Source organism: Oncorhynchus nerka, linkage group LG3, assembly GCF_034236695.1.
Source record: "Oncorhynchus nerka isolate Pitt River linkage group LG3, Oner_Uvic_2.0, whole genome shotgun sequence".
NCBI lineage: Eukaryota > Metazoa > Chordata > Actinopteri > Salmoniformes > Salmonidae > Oncorhynchus > Oncorhynchus nerka.
In genome coordinates this window covers 73030003-73048311 of record NC_088398.1, presented here as the reverse complement: position 1 = coordinate 73048311, position 18309 = coordinate 73030003, and the positions used below count along the sequence as shown (strand labels likewise).

At 44.3% G+C, this 18309-nt stretch overlaps 1 protein-coding gene across 1 annotated transcript; it reads right to left on the bottom strand.

Annotated features, from left to right (window-relative positions):
• Positions 1-5799: 5799 nt before the first annotated feature.
• On the bottom strand, positions 5800-18265 carry mapk7 (mitogen-activated protein kinase 7). The gene is made up of 7 exons (XM_029640555.2): positions 18035-18265; positions 15749-16065; positions 13215-13374; positions 11512-13058; positions 10157-11247; positions 6740-6873; positions 5800-6383 (listed from the first exon to the last, which is right to left on the bottom strand). Exons 2-7 carry the CDS (start codon positions 16059-16061, stop codon positions 6233-6235), a joined length of 3396 nt encoding a protein of 1131 aa, XP_029496415.1. The 5' UTR covers positions 16062-16065; positions 18035-18265; the 3' UTR covers positions 5800-6232.
• Positions 18266-18309: the final 44 nt, after the last annotated feature.

Sequence of the window (18309 nt, the reverse complement as noted above, 5' to 3'; positions counted from 1 at the left end):
TCTTTCCTTGATTCCTCACATCCTTTCATGGGCCATTGGCAGAGAAGGTCCAAGGGGAGGATTCTCAGAACTTCTCCGCCAATGCCCTATGAGAAGGATGTGAGGAATCAAGGAAAGACAAATGAGATTCAGAGCCCTGAGATTTGATCAAGGCCTTTTCTAAATTAGATTAGCTCGGCTCCTCGTGTCCTTCTTTTGAAAACTTCAATGAGGGGGCGAGGAGAGGACACTTTGCTATCAAATGCAATGAAATGAGTCTCCTCCACTGGCATCAGGCAAATTTGTGTAGGAATTCCAAAGTACATGTGTAAAAAGCTTGCTAGACAGGTTATAGATCAAATAGCTCATCTTTACCTTTCAGTAAACACACGTTCACTGCCAAGGAGGCTCGAGACTTTGAGAATCACATCAAACCTAACCTATACTCTGAATGATCGGCTATTAAAAGCCAACTAACATACATTTACTCCTGAGGTGCTGACCTGTTGCACCCTCTACAACCACTGTGATTATTATTTGACCCTGCTGGTCATCTATGAACATCTTGGCCATGTTTTGTTATCTCCACCCGGCACAGCCAGAAGAGGACTGGCCACCCCTCATAGCCTGGTTCCTCTCTAGGTTTCGGCCTTTCTAGGGAGATTTTCCTAGCCCCTAAGCTTCTACACCTGCGTGGTTTGGTGTTCTAGGCTGGGTTTTCTGTACAGCACTTTGTGACATCAGCTGATGTAAGAAGGGTTTTATAAATCAATTTGATTGATCAAACCCAACACGTGCAAGGGGGAGGAGTCGACAGAAGGAACCCATTTATGATTTGCTCAATATTCACACATGCACAATCACGCAGCCCTCAGCATAAGACAATGAGGATACCTCAAGTGGGTACAAGGAACATTACTTATTGCTCAGTATTGGACTTGATTATATTGCTTATGGAACAGGAGGATATTAATACAGTGACTCTGCCAATGAATGAACAATTTACAATATTATTGAGGTGTCCTACAGATTGGGGCTGCTTCCTGGAGCTACAGAGCTTTAAATCCCGACATGGGCAAAATATAAGTTGGAAGATATTCCTCTTTTCTTGTTTATTGCAACTGCTAATGAAAGATGGGCTACTATACAATTTATTCCCCCCCCCCCATTTTCTTCATTACCCACCCTAACTCATCCAAGTCTGATTCTTTTGATACTTTTCTCGTCAATCTTGAAAAAAAATAATACTGGAAATCAACCAATCCTCCATCGTTAACACACTGGAAAGGTAAAATGCTTTATCTCAACGTTGAAAGTCTGGGCGACGGAGAGCAACAAAATGGTGGTGTTTGAGGCCATGTGGCGGAGAGTGATGCAGGTGCTGGAGATGGGGGTGTGAGCATGTGGGTCTAGTCAGGGGTTGATGCTTGTGTGATGTTCGTGTGTATTGTTTAGAAAAATAAAATACACTGAACAAAAATATAAACCCAACAATTTCAAAGATTTGACTGACTTAGTTCATATAAGGAAATCAGTCAATTAAATCAAATGTATTAGGCCCTAGTCTATAGATTTCACATGACTGGAAATACAGATAAAAGGGTAGGGGCGTGGATCAGAAAACCAGTCAGTGTCTGGTGTGATCACCATTTGCCTCATGCAACACGACATCTCCTTCACATAGAGTTGTTGATTGTGGCCTGTGGAATGTTGTCCCACTCCTCTTCAATGGCTGTGCGAAGTTCCTGGATATTGGCTGGAACTGGAACACATTGATCCAGAGCATCCCAAACATTCTCAATGGATGACATGTCTGGTGAATATGCAGGCCATGGAAGAACTGGGACATTTTCAGCTTGCTGTTAGTGAGCATTTCCCCTTGCTACATGGAGCTGTGCATTATAATGAGGTGATGGCAGTGGATGAATGGCACGACAATGGGCCTCACGATCTCTGTGCGTTCTAACTGCCATCGATAAAATGCAATTGTGTTTGTTGTCCGTAGCTTATGCCTGCCCATACCATAACCCCACCACCACCATGGGGCACTCTGTTCACAATGTTGACATCAGCAAACCGCTCGCCCACACATCTGCCATCTTCCCGGTACAGTTGAAACCAGGATTCATCCACGAAGAGCACACTTTTCCAGCATGCCAGTGAAGGTGATTATTTGCCAACTGTGTTACGACGCAGAACTGCAGTCAGCTCAAGACCCTGGTCAGCACGACGAGCACGCAGATTAACTTCCCCCGAGATGGTTTCTTGATTAACTTCCCCCGAGATGGTTTCTTAAAGTTTGTGTGAAAATTCTTTGGTTATGCAAAACCACAGTTTCATCAGCTGTCCGGCTGGCTAGTCTCAGACGATACTCCAGTTGAAAGGCTGGATGTGGAGGCCCTGGGCTGGTGTGGTTACACATGCTCTGCAGTTGTGAGGCTTGCTGGACGTACTGCCAAATTATATAAAATGACATTGGAGGCGGCGTATGGTAGAGAAATGAACATGCAACAGCTCTGGTGGACATTCCTGCAGTCAGCATGCCAATTACTCGCTCCCTCAACTTCTGACATCTGTGGCATTGTGTGACAACTGCACATTTATAGTGGCCTGTTGTCCCCAGCACAAGGTGCACCTGCTGTTTAATCAGCTTCTTGATATCCACACCTGTCAGGTGAATGGATTATCTTAGTAATGGGGAAATGCTCACGAACAGTGATGTCAACAAATTTGTGCACCACATTTGAGAGAAATAAGCTTTTTGTGCGTATGCAAAGTTTCTGGGATCTTTCATTTCAGCACATGAAATATAGGACCAACACTTTACATGTTGTGTTCATATTTTTGTTCAGGATAAAATCTTATACACTAGGAATACCTTTTTGTAACACCAAGGAAACGTTTTACAATGAAATTGTCCCTTGGTTCACTGTGTGAAATCAGGTAGGCACATTTTTCATATTTTAGACTTTTAATGTCACATGCACAAGTACAGTGAAATGCCTTTCTTGCAACAACGCAGTCATCAATAACTATGTAATACTAAAAATACAGTACAACAAAAACACAAGATATAAAAATAGCACGATAAAGTGAGTAAGCATACTAAACTCCCTTTTTCAGGACCCTCTTTCAAAGATAATTCGTAAAAATCCAAATAACTTCACAGATCTTCATTTGTAAAGGGTTTAAACACTGTTTCCCATGCTTAATTAATTAACATGCACCTGTGGAACGGTCATTAAGACACTAACAGCTTACAGACGGTAGGCAATTAAGGTCACAGTTATGAAAACTTAGGACACTGAAGAGGCCTTTCAACGGACTCTGAAAAACACCCAAATAAAGATGCCCAGGGTCCCTGCTCATCTGCGTGAACGTGCCTTAGGCATGCTGCAAGGGGGCATGAGGACTGCAGATGTGGCCAGGGCAATAAATTGCAATGTCCATACTGTGAGACGCCGTAGACAGGACGGACAGCTGATCGTCCTCGCAGTGGCAGACCACGTGTAACACCTGCACAGGATCGGTACATCCAAACATCACACCTGCGGGTCAGGGACAGGATGGCAACAACAACTGCCCGAGTTACACCAGGAATGCACAATCCCTCCATCAGTGCTCAGACTGTCCGCAATAGGCTCAAAGAAGCTGGACTGAGGGCTTGTAGGCCTACTCTATATTCTAACTATTCATCCCCCCCAAAGTCAATAGTTTGTAGAGCCACCTTTTGCAGCAATTACAGCTGCAAGTCTCTTGGGGTATGTCTCTATAAGCTTGGCACATCAAGGCAGAACTGCTCCAGCTCCTTCAAGTTGGATGGGTTCCGCTGGTGTACAGCAATATTTTAGTCATACCACAGATTCTCAATTGGATTGAGGTCTGGGCTTTGACTAGGCCATTCCAAGACATTTAAATGTTTCCCCTTTAACCACTCGAGTGTTGAAGTCAGAAGTTTACATACACCTTAGCCAAATACATTTAAACTCAGATTTTCACAATTCCTGACATTTAATCCTAGTAAAAATTCCCCGTTTTAGGTCAGTTAGGATCACCACTTTATTTTGGCTTCTTCCTTGCTGTGTGGCCTTTCAAGTTATGTCCATATAGGACTAGTTTTACTGTGGATATAGATACTTTTGTACCGGTTTCCTCCAGCATCTTCACAAGGTCCTTTGCTGTTGTTCTGGGATTGATTTGCACTTTTCGCACCAAAGTACATTCATCTCTAGGAGACAGAACGCGTCTCCTTCCTGAGCGGTATGACGGCTGCGTGGTCCCATGGTGTTTATACTTGCATACTTTTGTTTGTACAGATGAACGTTGTACCTTCAGGCATTTGGAAATTGCTCCCAAGGATTAGCCAGACTTGTGGAGGTCTACAATTGTTTTTCTGAGGTCTTGGCTGATTTCTTTTGATTTTCCCATGATGTCAAGCAAAGAGGCACTGAGTTTGAAGGTAGGCCTTGAAATACATCCACAGGTACACCTCCAATTGACTCAAATTATGATCAGAAGCTTCTAAAGCCATGACATAATTTTCTGGAATTTTTCAAGCCGTTTAAAGGCACAGTCAACTTAGTGTATGTAAACTTCTGACCCACTGGAATTGTGATACAATTGTGTGTGGGCCATTTTAAGTTTGGCGATTTGGACACTTCAAGCTCTCGACCCGCTCCACTGCAGCCCCGTCGATGTGGATGGGGGCGTGCTAGCCGCTCCGTTTCCTGTAGTCCACGATCAGCTCCTTGGTCTTACTGACGTTGAGAGCTTGTTGTTCCGAACCCACATTGTCCAGTCACGGACCACCTCCCTGTAGGCTGTCTCATCGTCGCCGGTAATCAGGCCTACCACCGTCGTGTCACCACCAAACTTGGTGTTGTGTGCGGATGAACAGGGAGTACAGGTAGGGGACAAAGAGCTCACACCCCTGTGGGGCCACAGCGTTGAGGGTCATCATGGCGGAGGGGATGTTGCCTACCTACACCATCTGAGGTCAGCCTGTCAGGAAGTCCAGGATCCAGTTTTAGAGGGAGGTGTTCAGTCCCAGGGTTCTAAGCTTGGTGACAAGCTTGGAGGGCACAATGGTGTTGAACGCTGAGCTGTCAATGAACAGTATTATCACATAGGTATTCCTCTTATCTTGGTGGGTGAGAGCAGTGTGGAGTGACATAGGTATTGCGTTGTCTTTGGGGGTGGAGGCCCACTTTTTCTTATCCTGCTTATACGGAATTTATTCAACTTAAACTATGTATTTCTTTGTTTTTCATTTTCTTATTTTGAGTGGCAGCCTGTGTTTTATAAATGTGTAAATGTATAATGATCAACAGATGAATATTGCACTGAACAAGTTGAAACATGATTACCTGCTAATCTCCATTTTCTGTTCATGCGTTCACACCCATTCGCTGTGGTGAAGCCCCTCAACTCTCCAATAACACAAAACGACAACTTTTTGACAGCGAATGGTAGCGAAGAGGATTCAACTGGGTTGCTTTAATAGTGACAACGTTGAGTTTTGGATTGTTCCTAATAAATCATTCCTGATCAGGGTTGTATTCATTACAGACCAAACAGAAGAAACCGGACTGAAACGGTAGGACTACCTGGACTCATAAAACGTTAAAATAATTGCAAAGTCTTTTCTGTTGCGTGCCCTAATGAACATGACCCAGTCATTGTGATTGTATTGATTGCGATTTCATCAATGTATTTTCCCCTCTGTTGGTGTAATAACCGGCATAGGCTTCAATTATGTTAACAAACCACCTTCTCTCCTCTCCTTCAGGGCCCATTGTAAAACAGCAGCAATCATACAAGTTATGACCCAATGATCTTTATTAAAAGAACCATGAACACTGCATGAAGAAATGCAAGAAAAACAAAAACAATTAAATAGATGATCCTTAGAGTGTCTATTACAAAGCGTATAACCCAGGGCTCAGACTCCTCCTTTCTAGAAAACTTCTAAATGTAGGGACACAAGGGTCTAGTGTTGACCAGAGCCCTATGGGCCCGGTCAAATGTAGTGCACTACATAGGGACTAAAGGTACCATTAGGGGATAAAATACCCTGTATAGCCGTTCCAGATCTTGGACTAGACTATTTGTATAGTATTTAGGGGCAATTGACCTACTCCCAAGTAGTGCACTGTGTGGGGAATGCACTTGGGATGCAGACAATGCAACCTGATGTCTGGTAAGGGGCTATTTCTACCTCCAGTGTCTTGGTTGTTATTCCAGAAGGAGGGAGTCAGGTGTCAGAGGGGATGGAGTCAGAGAGGATCATGGGAGATCCTAGCTGTAGTTCCTGCTGTAGCGATTCCAGGTCAGCCGGAGTCATGCGGTGCACCTCCAGCCAATCAGAGAGCAGGGAGGCCGAGAGGGGGCCTGAGTCATTGTAACTGATGGAGGAGAAAAGAGAGGGAGGGTTTGATAAACGTTCCCCTGCTGGTGCTAATTATCTTTTTCACTGACAGTACACCAACTCCAAATGTATGTATGGTATAACATTTGCATCTACAGTGGTTTCTGGGGTATACTTGTTTAAACTGTGTTTAACATAAGCAAATTAATTATGTTTTCATAGCGCACTGATACACAAATGTGTTAGACTTGTTAGGTTACCTGTAAATACACAGTAAAATCTATACCCTTTTACACTATAGTGCTGACCCGACTGTACTATGCTGGCTGATCATTTATTTTCACAGTCTTTCGCAGCACTGTTCCAGGAATGATGGTGTAAAGCTTGACTCACCTGTCTCTGAGGTCTGCGTGCTGGAGGTCAGTGAGGGACTGGTTGAAGAGGTCATCCAGGTCAAAGCCCACTCCGTATCCTGCCCCACTGCCCTTAGGGGTGACAGAGAACACCGGAGGCAGCACATCTTCCACCTGAGAGTGGCAAACGAGACGTTAAAACCTGAAATCACCAACATCTGTGTTGTTGATGTAAAGAATATTTGTTGGTCTGTGGTGTGTACTGAGGAGCAACCAGATGTTACACTTGACACTTGTGAAATTGCTTATTCCAGTTACTGATAAGCATGCACTGTAAAAACTTAAATCCTGTGTATTGATGAGGAATTGAACACTTCTATGGTTGAAAGGGATGAGGCAGAAGGAATGGAAAATCAGTCTGGCTGCACAACCGATTGGCAAACGTACTGTAAATTGAGAAATCATGAACTGAATAAAAAGAATAAACTACACTATGAAACAAAGAAATTACAAAGAATGATAGTAAAAATCTTTGGAGCACCTTAAATGAAATTTGAAAAAAAAAGGCAAAGGCTCCATCATTCAGTGAATCAGATGGCTCACTGATATTGCCAATTATTATTATTATTTTTTTTAAATTCCATTGGCAAGATTAGCAAACAAATATGACATGCCAGCAACAAACGCTGACACTAAACATCCAAGTATAACTGATCAAATTATGAAAGACAAGCCTCGTAATTTTCAATTCCGTAAAGTGAGTGTGGAAAAAGTAAAACAATTGTCTATCAACAATGACAAGCCACCGGAGTCTGATAACTTGAATAGAAAATTACTGAGGATAATATCTGGCAATATTGCCACATCTTCAATCTAAGCCTACTTGAAAGTGTGTGCCCTCAGGCCTGGTGAGAAGCAAAAGTCATTATGCTACCCAAGAATAGTAAAACCCCCTTTTACTGGCAAAAAATAGCCAACCAATCAGCCTGTTACCAACCCTTAGTAAACCTTTGCAAAAATGTGTGTTTGACCAGATACAATGCTATTTTACTGTAAACAACTTGACAAGACTTTCAGCTTATAGGGAAGGACACTCAACAAGCACGGCACTAACACAAATGACTGACAATTGGCTCAGAGTAATGTATGATAAAAAGATTGTGGGAGCTGTTTTGTTAGACTTCAGTGCAGCTTTTGACAATAACCATCATAGTCTGCTGATGGAAAAACTTGTTTTATGGTTTTACACCTCCTGCTATATTGTGGATAAAGAAGTTACTTGTCTAACAGAACACAGAGGGTGTTCTTTTATAGAAGCCTCTCCAACATAATCCAGGTAGAATCAGGAATTCACCAGGGCAGCTGTCTAGGCCCCTTACTTTTTTCAATCTTTACTAATGACATGCCATTGGCCTTGAGTAAAGCCAGTGTGTCTATGTATGCGGATGACAACACTATACACATCAGCTACGACAGCAAGTGAAATCACTGCAACGCAAGAGCTGCAGTTAGTTTCAGAATGGGTGGCAAGGAATAAGTTAGTCCTAAATATTCCTAAAACTAAAAGCATTGTATTTGGGACAAATCATTCATTAAACCCTAAACCTCAACTAAATCTTGTAATAAATCATGTGGGAATTGAACAAGTTGAGGTCACTAAACTGCTTGGTGTAACCCTGGATTGTAAACTGTCATGGTCAAAACATGTTGATACAACAGTAGCTAAGAAGTCTGTCCACAATAAAGCTCTGCCTTTTTAACAACACTATCAACAAGGCAGGTCCTACAGGCTAGTTTTGTCACACCTGAACTACTATTCAGTTGTGTGGTAAGGTGCCACAAAGATGTACCTCGGAAAATTACAATTGGCTCAGAACAGGGCAGCACGGCTGGCCCCTTAAATGTACATAGAGCTAACAAAATCAAAATCTAAATCTTTTGCGGCTCAAAGTGGAGAAGAGATTAATTTCATCACTTTTTGTAAGAAGAAATGTTGACATGCTGAATGCACCGAGTTGTCTGTTTAAACTACTAGCACACAGCTCGGACACCCATGTCCACCCCACAAGACATGCCACCAGAGGTCTATTTAAACTACTAGCACACAGCTCGGACACCCATGTCCACCCCACAAGACATGCCACCAGAGGTCTATTTAAACTACTAGCACACAGCTCGGACACCCATGTCCACCCCACAAGACATGCCACCAGAGGTCTATTTAAACTACTAGCACACAGCTCAGACACCCATGTCCACCCCACAAGACATGCCACCAGAGGTCTATTTAAACTACTAGCACACAGCTCAGACACCCATGTCCACCCCACAAGACATGCCACCAGAGGTCCATTTAAACATGCCACTATTTAAACACAGCTCAGACACCCATGTCCACCCCACAAGACATGCCACCAGAGGTCTATTTAAACTACTAGCACACAGCTCAGACACCCATGTCCACCCCACAAGACATGCCACCAAAGTTCTCTTCACAATCCCCATGTCAAGAACTGACTATGGGAGGCGCACAGTACTACATAGAGCCATGGCTACATGGAACTCTATTCCACATCAGGTAACTGATGCAGCAGTAGAATCAGATTTAAAAAACACAATACCTTATGGAACAGTAGGAACTGTGACGAGACACAGGCACACATAAGACACACTCATACACATGGATGTTGTATTTTAAATGTGATAGAGGAGTCCTGGCTTGAGGGAAAACAATGAATGTACTGGGTAAAGTGTTATGAAACGTAATGTCATGTAATATTTTCAACTGTATATAACCGTCTTAATGTTGTTGGACCCCAGGAAGAATAGCTGATAATGGGGATCCTTAATAAATACAGATAAAATAGAAATAGACCATAGAGTTAGAAAAGCTAGAGGTTAGTACCTCCCATCTTTGCCATTGATGACTTCTGTGGCAGCGCCATGGAGAGCTATTGGGATTATGGAGTAGTCAATGTTGTTCTCCTCATGGATGGACTCACCATCCATGAGATCAAAATTAGACTTTTTTCCCCCCTATGTTTTCTAGCTATACAGCGTTTACAATTCCATTGTTTACAAAGTGAGGATAAAAACAGTTTATAATTTGGGGTTTTGATAGGGTTTGACAATTTAACTCATAAAGCATTAAAAAGGTATTTACTTTGTATTGTTAATACCTTTAACCCATGCCAACTCCCACCCAGTGGACTGTCACTATTTTGTCCCAAGTCCACCCTCTAGCTTTTCTAAATTAGTGGTTTAGTTTTACTTTTATAACCCCCCCCAAACAAATGTTGGATTACCAGACAAAATATGGCCAATATTCTGACTAGAATAAAAAAATATAAAAAATACATAACTACAATACTGCTAAGAAAATATATAACAGGGGGAGGGGGGTCTAGGAGAGGGTGAGATTAGGAAGAAAGGAAGGTCAGAGACCACTCAGACCCACCTGTGACTTTGAGAGCTGCAGTGTGACCGTGTGGATGTCAGGGGCCACAGCGTGCCCCGGCTGTCCGGTGTCTGTGAACCCTAAGCTGGGCTGAGGAAGGGACGGGGCCCCTAAGGCCCCGCAGAGAGGGCTCTGCGTGTGGGACCCGGGCTTCTCTCTCAGTGCCGAGCACAGCTTCTCCATGGGTCCCGCCCCACTAGTGACTGAGTTAGGGTGAGAGTTGATGTTGTTCTGACCACTCCCTGTTCTCATGTTGCCATTGGTTTCGCTCGATGGTAGTGCTGGGGCTTTCGTCAAGAAAGTCCCCACGGGGTGCGGCTGAGGCTGAGGGAAGCTTGTCTGGCAGGCTTGGGGTGATCTGTTAAGGGGTAGCTGCTGTTGCTGGGAAGTCCCGGCCCCTACCTGCTGCACAGCCCAATTCCCCAGACAGTTGAAGATCCTTGGCCCTTCGTACTCACCCTGCGTCAGTTTTAGCGTGTTGTTTTTAGCTAAGCCACAGGAGGCTCCATCCACCATGTCCATCCCTCTACTCACAGCCACACGCCCCATCTCCTCTCCCTTTGTCTGGCCCAGAGAGAAAGGCAGTGAGCCCTGGGTATTTAGTGGCCGGAACATCCCTGACAGATTGGGCTCTATTTGGGGTACCGTCTGTTTGTGAGTCTGAATCTCCCCTGCTTCCTTATCCGATTTTGTGTGGTTTACAGCCATTGCTGCCTGGGTGTTTTCGCTCGAATTCCCACTGAGGTGGGAACTCACTTTGCAGCACTTAGTTTTGGCTGTGTCAACATCGGGGTTCTGTGATTTGTCTGCACGGCTGTCCATCATCCTCTTCCAGCGTTCCAATAGGCTCTTGTCATTGTCGCTCAGGAGAACCCCACCCAATGAGTCCCCTTCTCTTCTCTCCTTCTCTTTCATCTTCCTCTCCCGCTCCTTAGCTCGCTCCTGCCTCCTCCGCCTCTTCTCCTCCCTTTCTCTTTGGCGCTCCTGGGCTGTGACGGGCCGCCGTAGCTCCGGAAGAGAGAGGGAGGAGGTTAGGGAGCATGTCAGACCTGTTCCACCTGTATCCATACTCAGTGCTGTTGGACCTCCATCTGAAGAGAGAACACAATAAATATTCTCGTTAAAGGGTAGTGCAGACAATATATATATTTCTTCCTTACATTGAAAGTAGTCAATGGACAAGGAGAGACTGCTTTGGTTTCTAACCAAAACCCAATATAAAAGTCAATGTTCACCAGTTTCCATTTTTAAAATACCCATACTGAACTACTCCTTTAAAAAGTAACACAGTAAGACGCAAGCACGTCAGCCCTTTTTAAGAAGAGGACTTGAAAGTGCAGACTTGTACAATTTACCTCTGGCTTTGTGTCTGAGAGCCGACTTCCGCAAGGCCTCCTTGAGCGCTGCTTTGGTGTCCTCCGAAATGGCCCCATCTTTCCTGGTCCCTTCCCCTGCCCCCGCTGTTCCCCTCGCCCCCTTGGACAATGACTGAGTGAGGGACTGCGAAAGCGACTGAGCTTGGGCCTGGGAGAGCATGAGAGAAGGCACAGAGTTGGGCAGAGGGGCCATGGTGTCGTGTGCTAAAGTGGAGGACACGGAAGACGCAGCCTGGCCCTGAGACATTGGCTGACTCTGGGTGACTTGGGTCAGAGGTCCCCCCTGGCTGGTGGGTACTAGCTCCTCCACCTTCGAGCTTTCTCTCAGAGCTTCACATGGTGAGGTGCCCTGGGAAGAGACTGGCGTGATCAGGTCTATGATCTCAGGCTGCCCGCTGTCCGAGTTGGCGCTGGGCATGTCCACGTCCTGGCAACTCTCTGCCTGGGTCAGGGGAGGCAACGTGTGGGTCAGACATTGGGATGGGGTCACCTCTAAAAGGGGCGGGGCATGTTTACTAAAGGACGGCAGCTGATTGGCGAAAGTTTGGCTCCCTCCTGTCGTTATATGATGCTGATTGGCTTGACTCTTTGACACTGGTTGCGGCTGCATCGGCGATACCTGTGTCGGTCGTGACATGGAAGCCAATGAGTTATTGGTCAGGTTGACGGTGGAGGTTTGACCAGACCGTTGGTCACCACCACCCTGCCTCTGTAAGGGCCTGAACTGGATCCTCTGCCGGTTGTTCTGCTTCCGCCGGTGGAAGTCCTGGATCTCCACCAGGATGGCCTCTTTGATCTGCTCCCGGCTCATGGGCGCCTTGTCGAACTCAAAGTCGAAGGCGGGCACGCAGATGGGCTCATCGTCCTGGTCGTGGTACTTGGACAGGTAGGGGTGCTCCAGTGCCTGGCTCACATCAATCCGCTCGCGAGGATCGAAGCGCAGCATGGTGGCCAGCAGGTCCAGGGCAGCAGGCTCGGCCTGCGGGTACAACTTGGCCAAGGGCACGGGTGCGTGCGACGGCAGGCTCCGCACATACGAACGCACCCGATCAGCCCCGATGGCCCCGATCACGCCCTCTGGTGGTGTGCCCAACACAGACAGGATAAGCTGTAGCTGGTGGACATAGTGCTTCCCGGGAAACAGCTGCTTGCGGCCCAGCATCTCGGCAAAGATGCAGCCCACGGACCACAGGTCGATGGCCAGGCTGTAGTGGTGCAGCGAGAGCATTAGTTCAGGGGCGCGGTACCAGCGCGTGGCCACGTACTCAGTCATGAAGGAGTGGGACTCCTCGGGGTGTGAGCTAAGGCCCCGGGCCATGCCAAAGTCCCCGATCTTCAGCTCGCAGTTCTCGTTGACCAGCAGGTTGGAGGGCTTGAGGTCACGGTGGATGACATTGGCCGAGTGCACGTACTTGAGACCGCGGAGGAGCTGGTACAGGAAGTAGCGTGTGTGCTCTGGAGTCAGCGGCTGCCGGGAGTGGATGATCTGGTGGAGATCACTCTCCATCAGATCCAGAACCACATACCTGGAAGAGGAGAGACGAGGACAAAACAGAGAAGATGGAGAAATTACGCTTTGTTGTATCTAGTCATGTTTTTTTTCTTGATTTTACAACAACAACAAAAAAGTACTTTCCAATAAGGGGCATCCAGAAATATAATGAAGAATAACAGTTACTTACACAGACTTGAAGTGAGGGAGGCTAGGCTGGAGGATGTCTTTGATGGCGATAATGTTGTCATGTTTGAAATGCTTGAGAATCTTCAGCTCTCGTAATGTACGCTTAGCGTTTTGCACCACCTCGAAGGCATTGGGAATCTTCTTAATTGCCACTTGTTGACCTGTAGATAAGTTACCCAGATGAAAAAAAAATACTGAACAAAAATAAAACACAACATGCAACAATTTCAAAGATTTTGTTACTGAGAAGGAAATTAGTCAATTTAAATACATTAATTAGGCCCTAATCTATGGATTTCAGATGATTGGGCAGGGGCATAGCCATGGGGGGGGCCTGGGAGGGCATAGACACACCCACTTGGGAGCCAGGTCCACCCACTGCGTAGCCAGGCACAGCCAATCAGAATGAGTTTTTCCCCACAAAATGACTTCATCACAGACAAAATAACCCCCCCCTCCCCAAACTAGAGCCATGACTCTAGTTAGATCCCTGTATGGATATCTTCTTTAAAAGGGTTCTAGAGTAAATAAGGGATAATCAACGAGGGGCTAATGAACAACGTGGGAAATGTGTTCCATGACGTGCTGGCGGAGTGGAACTAACCTTCCACGGAGTTGCATTATTTTCCAGAGAACGCATAGAGCCCCTGAGTTGATTATCCCTATTATATTGGCCATGTACCACAAACCTGATGTGCCTTATTGCAATTATAAACTGGTTACCAATCAGTGTCTTATAAACACCGGTTTCCAGTTGCAGGTGGAACTCTGGGTTCCACTTGAAACAGGCGTTTATAAGACACAGGTGCCTTCCAAATCAAGGAAGCAATCGCCAAGTTAAGGTTGGTTGAATATTGTTTTACCATATTGTCAATTAACCATCAACTAGCTATGCCGCTGGAAGTTTGAGTCTGATTGGCTATAGAAGCCCATATGGCATCTGTTAATGCTGATACATCCTGACAAAATATACCCTATGACTGGCCTGAATGTGCCTTTATGGACTTTGTAAACTGTCGAGAGTAGACCATTAACTGACCCAAATGGTTGCCAAATCAGGCAAAGGATAGATGCAGTTATTTTAGAATGAAACTTGCATTCGAAAACACTGGACTTTGAGTGGATATTCAAATGCAGTTTAGGCTCAAGCCTCGACCAAAGTTCTGTACTCCCTTGTAAATAATAACACAATTATTAATTGCATTGCGATGTAGGAATGGTCATTTTCTTGTCCCTAAAAACAATCAATAGGGGAGCTTTTCAAGCTGGGCCCTGGGAGCCTGGGGAAAGGACAGCAGGCTACACCTGTCATCTGATTACTGCTTTTCATGACAGGACAATTCACTGCAGTAGTAGGCCTACATACTATCTTATAAATATTGAGCAAAATATCTTAAATAAACACATCCTCTGTAGGACAATGCAAAGACAATGTATGAAATAAATTGCTGGGAAAAGTTTGGGAGGAGAGAGAGAGAGCGAGCGAGCGATGGTGTGATCACATTGGCTGGTGATGTTTGAATTGATACATTGTTTACACGAACGCATTGCAAACGCACAGGACAGGCAGAGATAAGCACAGTGAACAATAAGATCCAAATGAGTTCACAACCATTTGAAAAATGAAAAATCACTTCGCATGCAATGATTAACTTTGACATGCTGATGTGCCCGGCTAAACAGTGTTGTTAAATTCAAATACACGTTTCTATAGTATGCTTCATTACATGTTCATTTGAGTATTATTTTCATTTGCCACTATGACAATAAACTCACCATGAAGGCACTGAATGGTCTGTAAATGTATTATACAGCGAGCAGTAGAATGTGTTAAATGCTGTGATCAGTTAGTTGATTGACAGGTGAATAACAATAAAACACTCAACTATGTTTGCCATCGATTTATAGTTAATTGTTAGAATTATCGTACACAGGCCCTTAAAGGGACATTTACATTTTTAAACTTCATCTCCAGCACTTCAACATATGTGAAAATGGCACGTTTCTATGTTTTGTAGTAAAAATGATAGTGGAAGATAAGTGTTTCAGATGACATCATCCAGAAACACTTGACATATACATTTTTACACACACACATACAGTGGGGCAAAAAAAGTATTTAGTCAGCCACCAATTGTGCATGTTCTCCCACTTAAAAATATGAGAGGCCTGTAATTTTCATCATAGGTACACTGTAATTTTCATCATAGGTACACTTCAACTATGACAGACAAAATGAGAAAAATAAATCCAGAAAATCACATTATTATTTTGGATGGTTAATTTCAATCAAGAAACATTTTTTAAAAATGTAAAATTGGGCTGGCAATATTTTAAGGTAGGCCTATAAGAAAAGTGGATGGGCCCAAGCACCCAGAAGCCAATGGGAGGAGAGGATCCAAGGTCCTCCCTCCATTGAACCTGCTCCTACAACGAGTTTGCGAGGATTTTATATAACAGGGATGGAGCAAGCAAGGATATGACAACTAGTATTGTTTTCAGTCGCAACCAAAAACTTCAATGCAAGCCTCTCACCATTGTCCCGCCTCCTGGCGGAGGACACGACGCCATAGGCCCCTGTGCCGATGGTCTCTATGACGTCATACTCCTCACCAACCTCAAAATTCACATCCAGGGAGTGGGCTTTGAGCAAAGCCAAGTTCTTGGCTGCTGTGCTGGTGTCTGCCGTACTGCCTGTTTCGTTGCTTGGTTCCAAGTGCAACCTCCCTACTTCATCATGATGGTTCTTGTGGTTGTTGTCCCTGCCATTGTTGACAGCCATTGAACTCTGTGTTGCCATAGCCCCGGATTCAGCAGTATCACCTTTTCTCCCCTCCTTGGATGACATGATCCTTGAGGGAAGAGAAGAGGAAACGGAAGGGACATGATTAACCAGTCAAAAGCTACATCTATTTTTGAATTAGGCTATGCAGCTGAGCTCCAACTAATTTCTTTACATTGAAAACAGTTGAGTCAAAGCTCATTTCATTTGATTAAAATCTCATTCCTCCGGCAGGTAGGCTATCAGTGTCCAGATATAGTGCCTTTGGAAAGTATTCAGACCCCTTTTACTTTTTCCACTTTGTTACATTACAGCCTTATTCTAAAATTGATTATATCAACCCCCCCCCCTTCAATTTACACACAATACCCCATAATGACATCACAATACCCCATAATGACATCACAATACCCCATAATGACAAAGCAAAAACTGTTTTTTTAGAAATGTTTGTTAATTTTTAAACATGTTTTATTAAAGTGCAATGTAAATATCACATTTACATAAGTATTCAGATCCTCTACTCAGTACTTTGTTGAAGCACCTCTGGCAGCGATTACAGCCTTGAGTATTCTTGGGTATGACATTAAAAGCTTGGCACACCTATATTTGGGGAGTTTCTCTTATTCTTCTCTCCAGATCCTTTCAAGCTCTGTCAGGTTGGATGGGGAGCGTTGCAGCACGGCTATTTTCAGGTCTCTCCAGAGATGTTCGATCGGGTACAACTCCGGGCCATTCAAGGACATTCAGAGACTTGTCCTGAAGCCAGACCTGCGTTGTCCAGTCTGAGGTCCTGAGCCCTCTGGAGCAGGTTTTCATCAAAGATCTCTCTGTACTTTGCTCAGTTCATCTTTGCCTCGATCCTGACTGGTCTCCCAGTCCCTGCCGCTGAAAAACATCCCCACAGCATGATGCTGCCATCACCATGCTTCACCGTAGGGATGGTGCCAGGTTTCCTCCATAAGTCTTGGTTTCATCAGACCAGAGACCATGTTTCTTATGGTCTGAGAGTCTTCAAGTGCCTTGCCAAATCATGTCCAATCAATTGAATTTACCACAGGTGGACTCCAATCAAGTTGTAGAAACATCTCAAGGATCATCATTTGAAACAGGATGCAGCTGAGCTCAATTTCGATTCGCATAGCAAAGGGTCTGAATACTTATTTAAATAAGGTATCTGTTTTTAATTTGTAATACATTTTCAACAAATTTATAGAAATCTGTTTTTGCTTTGTCATTATGGGGTATTGTGTGTATATTGCTGAGAAAATATAAATATTTAATCCATTTTAGAATAAGGCTTTAACTTAACAAAATGTGGAAAAAGTCGAGGGGTCTGAATACTTTCCAAAAGCCCTGTTCATCATTGAGGAAACCAGTGGTCTTAAGCTTAAATAAACGTTATACTTTATTTAACCTCCAACCCATGTTGCAGTCATTGCAGTTGTATGGCATTGAGATTTCAATTTTCTATATAATACCTGTGCTAGGAAAAGGCCTCGACTATCCTACTCAATAGCCCTATTCATAGGAGGTTGGTGGCACCTTAATTGGGGTGGACGGGCTCGTGGTAATGGCCGGAGTGGAATAGTATCAAACACAAACACATGGTTTCAATGTGTTTGATGCCATTCCATTCGTTCTGTTCCCGGCCATTATTATGAGCCGTTCTCCTCTCAGCAGCCTCCTGTGGTGTGCTATAGCCTAAAGCACATATTAAGAACTGCCTCATGAAAAAGAATGAGGCCTATGTTATATGAAATATTCAAATATCTCTAACATTTGAAATTGCATTATCATATCAAAATAAGCAGATCTTTATTATGTTATAAATACATAATTGGCTGATTAGTCAAATATCACACAATCAGCTCTGAGATAGTATAGTCTAGTGGATTGCATTTTGGGGTAATCCAATAAATCATCTCATCACGAGATCAACTGCTACAATAGGACTCTGATACCCACGTAATCCCTTTTATGCACGGACAATGAGGAACAGTGTACCCTCTTCCATGGGCGTATCGGTATTAGCCTACCTGCGTCTTCAGAAAAGATAGCTAGCCCCACAACAATGGCCAACCAAACGGCTGCTTCCATGAGTTGAGCTGAAGCCTTTATCAAATATGCCTGCCAAATGCCAATCCTGTTTTTAATGTTCAACTGAAAATAAACTACAATAGGAGTACGCTACATTGCATGGCAATTTGTTGTTATCGCGACTGTAAATGTACTTCCTTGTAGTCTTCCGTTATCTTCTTCTTCTTTGGGATTTGGTTAGCGGATCTCATCCAAGTTTTAGGTGCATACACCG

What these genes read in the sequence shown, in the direction of transcription:
- mapk7 (XM_029640555.2), bottom strand. Translation starts at nt 16,061, where the DNA reads ATGTCATCCAAGGAGGGGAGAAAAGGTGATACTGCTGAATCCGGGGCT. An exon ending in CGCCAGGAGGCGGGACAATG is followed by an intron (nt 13,375 to 15,748) that starts GTGAGAGGCTTG and finishes ACTTATCTACAG; the next exon opens with GTCAACAAGTGGCAATTAAG. An exon ending in CACGCAGACCTCAGAGACAG is followed by an intron (nt 6,384 to 6,739) that starts GTGAGTCAAGCT and finishes CTCCTCCATCAG; the next exon opens with TTACAATGACTCAGGCCCCC.